The sequence below is a fragment of the Sciurus vulgaris genome, assembly GCF_902686455.1.
Source record: "Sciurus vulgaris genome assembly, chromosome: 7".
Classification (NCBI taxonomy): domain Eukaryota; kingdom Metazoa; phylum Chordata; class Mammalia; order Rodentia; family Sciuridae; genus Sciurus; species Sciurus vulgaris.
This window is the reverse complement of record NC_136467.1, coordinates 21,300,467-21,309,651: the sequence shown is the minus strand read 5'-3', so window position 1 is coordinate 21,309,651 and position 9,185 is coordinate 21,300,467. Positions and strand designations below refer to the sequence as shown.

Below are 9,185 nucleotides of genomic sequence, written 5' to 3'. Positions count from 1 at the left end.
GAGAGACTTGCAGGGTCCTGTCCCTGTCAGCACTGCCAGGAATAACTGATATTAGCGCTGTTTTCTTGGCAGCGGCTCAGCCATTACACCAAAGCGATGCTATGCTCATGTTGAAAATAAAGAGCAGCAGCTGATTGACATGCAAGGGTTTCTGACTTGAGCCATGCCAGTCGCTCTGCACACCTCCTTATCCCTTAATCCCCTGTTCTTCCCGCTATGTTATAGCAGGTGGGAGAAATGTTCTCAGACCATTAGAGGATGATTGAGAATCTCTGTAGGTATTAAAGATTGTATAAGCAGCAATTTATTCTGCTGCCCGGCACTCACACGAACACCAGCAGCCACTACAGAGCACCTTGAGTTTGAGAATCAGGTAGTTGGGACAGGAAGAAGGATAATCTCTCTGAAAGAGGGGATGATGAGCTGGTAGATATGCTTTTGAGTATGAAAATAGTGACATTATGATATTTACAATCAGGACTTTATTCATCTGATATTCAGGGCTTCATTCAGTTTAGACGAGTGGAATGCAGGCCTAAGAACAAGAAGCTGGATTACCTTCACAAATTCTGGCTTCTTGAATTGCGTTTTCCCTAACTATTGTTAATTTAATTCCACTTTCTTTTTCCATTGTTCATCTGTTTTTTAGAAGTCCGTGTATCTTGAGATGGTCAGCCTCCCTTCCTGCTTCATGTATTTATTTGCACATAATGGGGTCCTCTGTGCCCTATTCACGCCCCTCCAAGGGTTGTGGCTCTTAGCCCTGGCTGATGTTCTCTCCTCCCCGTTAGACTGTCAGTTTCTTACAGAGTGGTGTCAGAGCTTATTAAGTATCATCTCTTCTTATGGCTAGCATATTTATGTATATGTTGTATGAGATTGTGGTTTAATTTTTTTTTTTTTTTATTTTGGTAGAAATCTTGGTTGAAAAATCTGTTATGCAATTTTGTAGCCCCTCAGGATGAGAGAAAAGTCTTAACTTTTTCACAGACACGAAGTAATTATTGTGCCCTCCATTTATTATTTAGCAGTGTCTGGGATTTTACCCACTGTACTAATCACCTCAGAGCATGCAGGGTTTTTATTGTCGTGTTGTTGTTGTTGTTTTGTTATTGCTTTGCAGTACTGGGGCATGAACCTGGGGCCTTGTGCATGCTGGGCAAGTGCTCTGCCACTGAGTTACAGCTCCAGCCTGAGCAGGCAGGTTATAAAGTACAATTTCTGTTTTCAGTAAATTTTTAAAAATTTACCTTTTTTTTTTTTTTTTTTTGAGGTTCTGCAAATTGAACCCAGAGCCTCACACATGCCAAGCAAGCACTCTACCACTCAGATACATCCCATTCCTTTAAAAAATTATTTATTTTTTGAGACAGGGTTTTGCCATGTTGCCCAAGCTGGCCTCAAACTTGTGTTCCTCCTGCTTCAGGATCCCAAGTAGCTGGGATTATAGGACTAAACCACCATGCCCAGCACCTATTTTCCTTTTTGAATTTATTGTGCATCTTTCTCCATGGTACACCTAATGCATGTTTTCTGTTTGTAGGACAAAACTTCATTTTACACGTGCCTGTCTGGGAGAATGACAGGGTATTTCTGTGTATTTGCAGAGTGATGTCTTAGTCCATTTTTTGTTGTTAGGACAGAATAGTCAACACTGGGTAATCCATGAAGAAAGGAAGTTTATTTAGCTATGGTTCTGGAGACAGGGAGGTTCAAGATTGGTTGGCTGCATCTGCTGAAGCCCTTATGCTGCATCAGCTCATGCCAGAACACAGAAGGCAAGTGTGACAAAGGGGGACAGGGCAAGAGAGCTGATTTACTTTTTAGGTAGAAACCCTGTGAGAACTAATTCAGTTCTGTGAGGGCAGTTCTAGTCTGGCAAGAAAGACATTAATCCCATCTCTTAACACTGCTACATCAGTAGCCAGATTCAACATGAGTTTTGGTGGGAAAAGCCACATCTAAACCATAGCAAATGGAACATGCACGTGTGTTGTGAGAGATGGCCGCACACACACGTATGCTCTGAGCTCAGTGGCCGTGCCTTGAGTAGGGCAGTAGCCAGTTCTCTTGCTGTATGAAGAAATGTGTGATTTCTAGATGCCACTGCTATCAACCACAAAGACTCTCCTGCCCTGACTTTCAGGATATCAAACATCCTTACAAATGCACATTCTCAGCTCTAACAGCAGAAGCCTTTAAAGTGGACGCGCTGGGACTTTCCTCAGGGCCTTTGCATTTCCGTTTCCTGTGCCTTCCTCTCTTCAGGTCTTTCTTCACACAGCACTGTCTTTGAGATGCTATCCCCGACCACCTACACTAAATGTTACCAATCCCACCCCTTTCTCCTCCTCCTATCCTGCCTCTCAGTGCCCAGGCCCTTCTGCAGAGGGACACTGTTGCTTCTGTCATCAGGAGTGGAGTACATTTCTCTGTTCTCTTGAATCTGTGCTGGTTTTATGATTTGCTTCAAGCAATAGAATGTGACAAGTGATGTGCAAACTGTGGCGCTTTTACTGTCAATGATGGTGACTTTAGCCACGTGTGACCATTTAGATTTAAATTTAAATCACTTACAATAAGATTTATAACTCATTTCTCTGTGGTACTAGCCATATGTCAAGTATCAAATACCCACATGTAACTAGCGGTACCATATTGGACAGCATGGTTTTGGAACATTTCTATCATTGCAGAGTTGATTGGACAGAGCCTTTCTAGATCCTAGGCATTAAAGAGATCTTGCAGCTTCCAATCTGCTCATTGGGAATGCTAATCACTGTGTTTTGAAGAAGCCCAGCCCAGTCTCCTGTGCAATTAGAGACCATGTAGGGGATGTGCCAGGCAGCAGACAACAATTATCCCAGGCCCGTGAATGAGACCATCTTGGGCCACCAGCCCCCAACTCAAGCTACAGGCGACGGTAGCCTCAGGAGGAACTCCAGGTGGCACCTACAGAAGAAATTCCAACTCACAGAATCATGACAAATTGACAGTGTTAAGCCACCAAATTTTAGACAAGTCAGAGAACCAGTAGTGATACTTGAATTCTAATGACTTTCAGTAATTTTGAAAGGATATGGAAATGAGGGGAAGATAGGGTAAACCTAGACAACCCCTTTTCAGTGAGATCATTTTCTAGTTTAGGGAGAGAAAAGGATATTTGCGATCGATAAAATGAATCCCAGCAGTAGACTGAAATAGCACAGACTAGGTGACAGAAAAAATAGTATCCACCCAGGCATGGTGGCGCACACCTGTAATCCCAGCAATGTGGGAGACTGAGAAAAGAAAATCACAAGTTTGAGGCTAGCCTCAGTAGCTTAGACCCTGTCCCAAAATAAAAAGGACTAGGGATGTAGCTTAGTGGCAAGGTGCCCCCTTGGGTTCAATTCCCAGGACCAAAAACAAAACAAAAAACCAAAACCAAACTATATATATAAAAAATAACTACTTGTAATCTGCAAATAATCCAGAATTAACTGAAATCCTATACTTATGTCTATTTAGGATAAACAGATTTGGAGAACTTTGTATTTGCTGTGCACTTTTTTGGAATCCTACACAGTTATCTTTAATCCTGGAAGTATTTCTTCCTATAATTATTATTCACTACCATTTATTGTTTTCTGTGTATGCCTGGCCATGCACTGTAGAGGATTTAAAATGATTAAGGTCTGAGCTTTACCCTGGGAGAACTCACAATGTAATGGGGGAGACAGGTGCATGGTTACAGTACATCAGGACCAGCTGAGACAGAGGAGTACCAAGTGCCCCAGAAACCCTGGTGGGAGCCACCACCGTATCATGACACATATGCAGCCAAAGGGATGAGCTATCGCTTTGCAGATGTGTAGAAGAAAAACAGATTACCTGGGAGATTTGTTTTAGATAAATAACAGAATCATTTTAATTTAAGAACAACGTTATTGAGATTTTTATTCACATCACTACATCACCCCTTTAAAATATACAGATCAGCAGATTTAGTGTATTTACAGAATTGTGTAACCACCATCACTACCTAGTTTTAGGACACTTTTGTTCCCCAAGAATGAATCCCCGAGAGCAGTCGCTAGTTCCTCCCAGCCCCAAGCAAACACCCTTTCTATTTTCTGTCTCTCTCGTCTCCCCTGTGTTGGACATTCCACAGTTATGGAATCGTACACAATTGGCATTTGTTTCACTGGGCATGTTTTTAAGATCCACCCATGTCATAGCATGTACCAGTATTTCATTCATTTTCATTGCCGAATAAGAGTCTATTGAATAGCTGGACGTGGTGAGACGCACTTGTAATCCCAGAGACTCGAGAGGCTGAGGAAGGAAGATTGCAAATTCAAGGCCAGCCTCAGTAATTTAGCAAGACCCTGTCTCAAAATAAAAATAAAGGCTGGGGATGTAGCTCAATGGTAAAGTGCCTTTGAATTCAGTCCCTAGTACCAAAAAAGGAAAAAAAAAAAGATTCTATTGTATAGATGTACCACATTTTTTTTATCCCTTTACCAGGTGAGACATTTGGATTATGTCCACCTTTTGGCTGTTATACTCCTGCTGTGATCGTTCATGTACCTGTTTTGATGTGGACATATGTTTTCAGCTCTCTTCTCTATATTCCCAGGGGTGCAACTGCTGAGCCATGTGGTAACTCTGAGTTTCGCCTTTTGAAAACTTACTCATGTCTTTTCCAAAGTGGCTGCACTGTTTTCCCTTCTCACCAGCAGTGTATAAGGTTTTCAGTTTCTTCCCAGCCTTACCAGTCCTCCTTATTGTCTGGAAACAGAATTGTTTTCAATGAAAATATAAAGTCATTAAAGTTGAAAATTCCAATTAGATTATGTTATACTCATTTAAGATGGCCCATATGTAAATCACATGACATTAGAAACTTAAAACCGAATGCCACTTTGTAGCTCTGTGTACAAAACAACTCATTGGAGTCTAATTACCTTATCATTAATGAGTACCAGGTGGTTGGGAGATGCAGGTTTTCTTTTATGTCTAATTGAGAGGTAGAAGGTGGTGAAATGATTACATGTATGATGCTGTTGAGTGTCAAATCCATTTCTGACATGCAATTAAATATAATTGAAATAGGACAAATTGAATAACAAAATTAAATTTGCAAACTAGAGTATGAACTGATATTATTAAATGTATGTCATTCTCTAGGATGTTGGGTGGTAAGTTGGCATTAGGGCCAGGGCCCTAGTGTTTTTATTTATGTGGGGTGGTTCCTGTCCGCCCACACTTGCCTCCTGTACTTATCAAAGGGAAAACGAGACATTCCCCAGCAAGCATCCTGTCAAAGAGGAGTTTTCCTTTCTTTCTTTCTTCTTTTTTTTTTTTTTTTTTTTTTTTTATAAAGTGCTAGAGTTTAATGTGGTCAGGAAGGAAAATAGTCCTGTGGGGTGTTCTTAGACTCAGGCTTATTTTTTACCAATCTGGAAGACCTGCCATAGATACTATAAAAACAAAAATGTAAATCTGACAGTCACTTCAAGCCCAATTGTCTAGCTCTTTGGTGACTTCCCATGACCCATTATTAAGTGTCACATGCACAGGAGGTCATGACCTGTTGGACTCGATCTCTGCCTGCATCTTGAGCCTCAGCTTCTACCACTTACAGGTGCTAAAATGTTTGTTGGCCCCAACTGTGCACGCTGTGATCTTCCCACTGTCTGCTCATGTGACGTTTCCTCTGGTAGGAGTTATACTCTCTCTGTGCATGACTCAGTTCAGGCACCACCTCCACCAGGGAGCATTTAAAAGCCCCCAGTGAACTGCTGGTCCCAGGCAGAACACTGAGCTGATTGCTTTGTTCACTGAAATGAACGAAAAACAAAACCCAGAAAACGTCCCTGGAGCTTACTTTTATCTGAGAAAGGTAGAAATTAAACAGCAAAGATGATAACTGGATAGGTGCCTTGTATAGTAAAGGTGATAGGCCTAGGGAATATCAAGAAATGAAGCAGAGTGATGGGAACAGGGAATGTCCAAGAGGGGAGAGGTGAGCACTACCTTAAATAGGTGTAGGTGGGCTTCACCTGGAAGGCCTGAAAGGGGATGAGGGATCAGCAACATAAGCTTTCTGGGTAGAGCCAAGAGCCAGCCCAAGACACTGCTCTATTGCAAGATCATGCATGTTAGACTCTCAGATTCCATCAGCTATCAAATTCCATAGCCATGGAGAGTTGACTGGTTGGTTTTCCAAGTATCCTTTCTGTAGACAAATGTGTACTTCCATTTTGGATTTTTTAAATTCTAAAACTAGTTCCAAGGCAGATCTCTCTACCTTTGCCCTTTCCCACGCCTTTCTCCAGTACACAGGGTATGACTCTTAATAGCCCAGAACATCCCCTAAAGAGTCCTTAACGCTTCAGTCACATGGATCCCGTGAGCTCCCTTCTCAACGGTAGGCTCCAGATTTGCCCTCTGAAATAAATGCCCCATAAGCATTTCGTATCTCCGGAGAACCAGCACTGCATCTGCTCTTTCTTTTCCGGTTCACGTTTTGTTATGTTCCTTCTTCTCTTGGTTTTTAATCTCCGTCTACGTCCTTACCTGTTAGTGTTTTACGGTTTCTCTTTTGTGCTGTCGGTGAATTCTTCTCCCTGCTGGAGAAGCCAGAGTGAAGAGTGTTTGCTCGTGGCTTGGCCTTTTCTTCAGCAGTGAGCATTCACATCCCTCTGACTTGCTTTCCCAGGGAAGTCTAGTCCAGCCCTGCACACCATTTTAGAAATCCTTTAGTGCTGTCACTGGTTAGATTTTGGGGGTATAAGTTCCTATTGACCATTAAAATCGAAAAAAAATTCTTTTTTCATTTCTTTTTCTTTTTTTGCTATAATACCCATTGCTTTCTGTTGCTATTTTTTAAAAACACAAATAATTTTTTTACATTTTTTTTATGTTCCCAGCTGTTTGGGGAAGTTAATACTAGGAATGTTTTTATTCCCCTAGTGCTTCATGCTCTAACAACACAACAACCTCAGTTAAAAGAATTGGCTCAACACCTGTGCATGTTTTTATATTTCTGGATTGAAAATGTAATTTTTCCTTTTCTCTTGTGTCTCTTTTATTTCTGTATATCAGAAACTTTAAATGTCAGAAGATGATCTTTTTTTTTTTCTTCTTTTTTTAGAATGTCACACCAGGAACTTCTTCCAAAGCTGTATTTCTGAAGTACAGATAGTTGCATTTTTGTCTCTTTTCTCCCTCAATGTTGTCATTTTATGCTCATTGGAGATAAGCGATCTAGAGATTTTGTTGACTTGTGATTATTTCATAGTCAGTCAGTTTTATAGATTCTAGGAAGGACACATAAATATGTCTATGGTTTTTACAGAAAGTTTTTATTTCATCCTTTATTCTGTATTTTATCACTGGATTGTGGATTAGTTTTTTTGTTGTTGTTTGGTTTTTGTTTTTACCACTTCTCTTACTTAATTTTTATCAAGGTAATAATTGTACATAGTCTTAAGGTCAAACTAGCTACAGTGCTTATCACAAATATTAGCACTTTGCCACTCAGTCTCTCATTACTCCTTGCCAGCTCTTCTTGTCCCTCTGCACCTGTGACAGTCTCTTTCAACCTCATTACCAGACATTTTCTGGTGTTTAGCTCTATATCTTTACATGAGATGATTATTCCAGTATTTTTTTCACTTTTTACTTTTTTATTGACTATGGAAGATGAGGATTTAGTCTTCAAATAGTCTGTCATTTTAACATAGTTAGATCAAACTCTTAAGAAGAAAAAAGTAATTATGTTCAGAAGGAAAAATTTTTATTGACTTTAAAATACCAGAATACCAGAGTCCAGAGTTTTAGAAAACAACAACTGAGTTTTCATAGTGCATTGCCAGGGAAACACACTGACAGAAAATATTAGAGCCAGAAGGTATGGATATATGTGTGGGTGTGTGTATGAGGATAATAATATTAACAGCAGTTTTGATTTAGCTAGAGTATTAAAGTAGCACATGAGAAATCTTTATTTACTCATATCTTGCAGTAGTAGTCACTGAATGAGTTTTGTTTTCAAATCCTATTCAAGTCTTAATCACCAAACATTTTCTAGGAGCATGGGTGAAAGTTTAGCCCTTCATAAAAGAACAAATGTGCTAAAGACAAGCTATTCTAAGAATCATAGATTTTCATGAAAAACATCACAAGGGAAAAATAGTAATTGCCTCAGCATGAGAGGTAGAACATATTTTAAGATAATTGGAGACTGTCTTTTATGTGTTCTCTTTAGTTTAGTTTTGATTTCACATATTTAATTTTTCTCTTTTTTTCCTCTATGTATCCTAAAGAATGTAAAACACTCCAGAAATCTCATTCCTGATTATCTTCTTCTGTACCATTGGATGCTTTTTTTTCCCCTCTGTCAATGTTATAAGAAAAAAGTATCTTGGAACAGACTATTCTAATTTAGTAATCTGACTTTAGTGGCAACTGCAAAAGTATATTTTGTGTAGGTTCAAATACATTTAGCAGGACTGGAAGATATAGCATAGTGGCGGGCACTTGCTTAGCATGTGCAAGACCCAGGGTTCAAGTCCCACTACCACAAAAAAAAAAAAAAAAAAAAAAAAAAAAAAAAACCTCTGCAGCATTTATTTAAAGTTTGTACTTTTTCTGTTCTGGTCTCTTCCCCCTTCTCTCCCTTCTCCTCCTACTCCTCCTTCTCCTCTTTCAGTTTTCCCATATTTAAGTTCTGCAGGAATCATCTCTTTGCTTCTCTTCATATTGTTCTTTGTTCTGATCTATAAAACTCACATTCTCATCTCTAATGTAGCTTCAATGCTGGTTGTTAATCATTTCCTTTACAGGTATACTCAGAGCAGCTAACTGAAGATGTTCCATGCCCAACATGAGGTTACAAATTCAACTTTTGCTTCTTTTTGCAAAGGCACTGAGACGTGAGTTGAAGGAGAAAGAGTATTCCGTCCTGAATGCAGTGGACCAAGCTCGGGTTTTCCTGGCTGATCAGCCCATTGAGGCCCCTGAAGAACCAAGAAGAAGCCTACAGTCAAAAACAGGTGAGACTGGTTCCTTTAATACATCATAAAAATATGTTAGGAGAACAAAACTAAACTTCCCTCAATGTATTCATGATCTAAGAGTTAAAGCTTTTCTTCTAAATATTACCTTCATCAAGTATGTATTTAGCAGATATGCAG

At 39.8% G+C, this 9,185-nt stretch overlaps 1 protein-coding gene across 9 annotated transcripts in view; it reads left to right on the top strand.

The window, feature by feature from the left end:
- UTRN (utrophin) overlaps positions 1 to 9,185 on the top strand; it is a gene marked incomplete at its 3' end in the record, with an annotated part of 506,460 nt that overhangs the window by 385,603 nt on the left and 111,672 nt on the right. For all 9 annotated transcript variants that reach the window (XM_079146787.1, XM_079146786.1, XM_079146788.1 and 6 more), the window contains one exon: positions 8,915 to 9,044. In XM_079146787.1, coding sequence (XP_079002913.1) covers positions 8,915 to 9,044 — 130 coding nt within the window. The remainder of the gene's footprint in view (positions 1 to 8,914; positions 9,045 to 9,185) is intronic.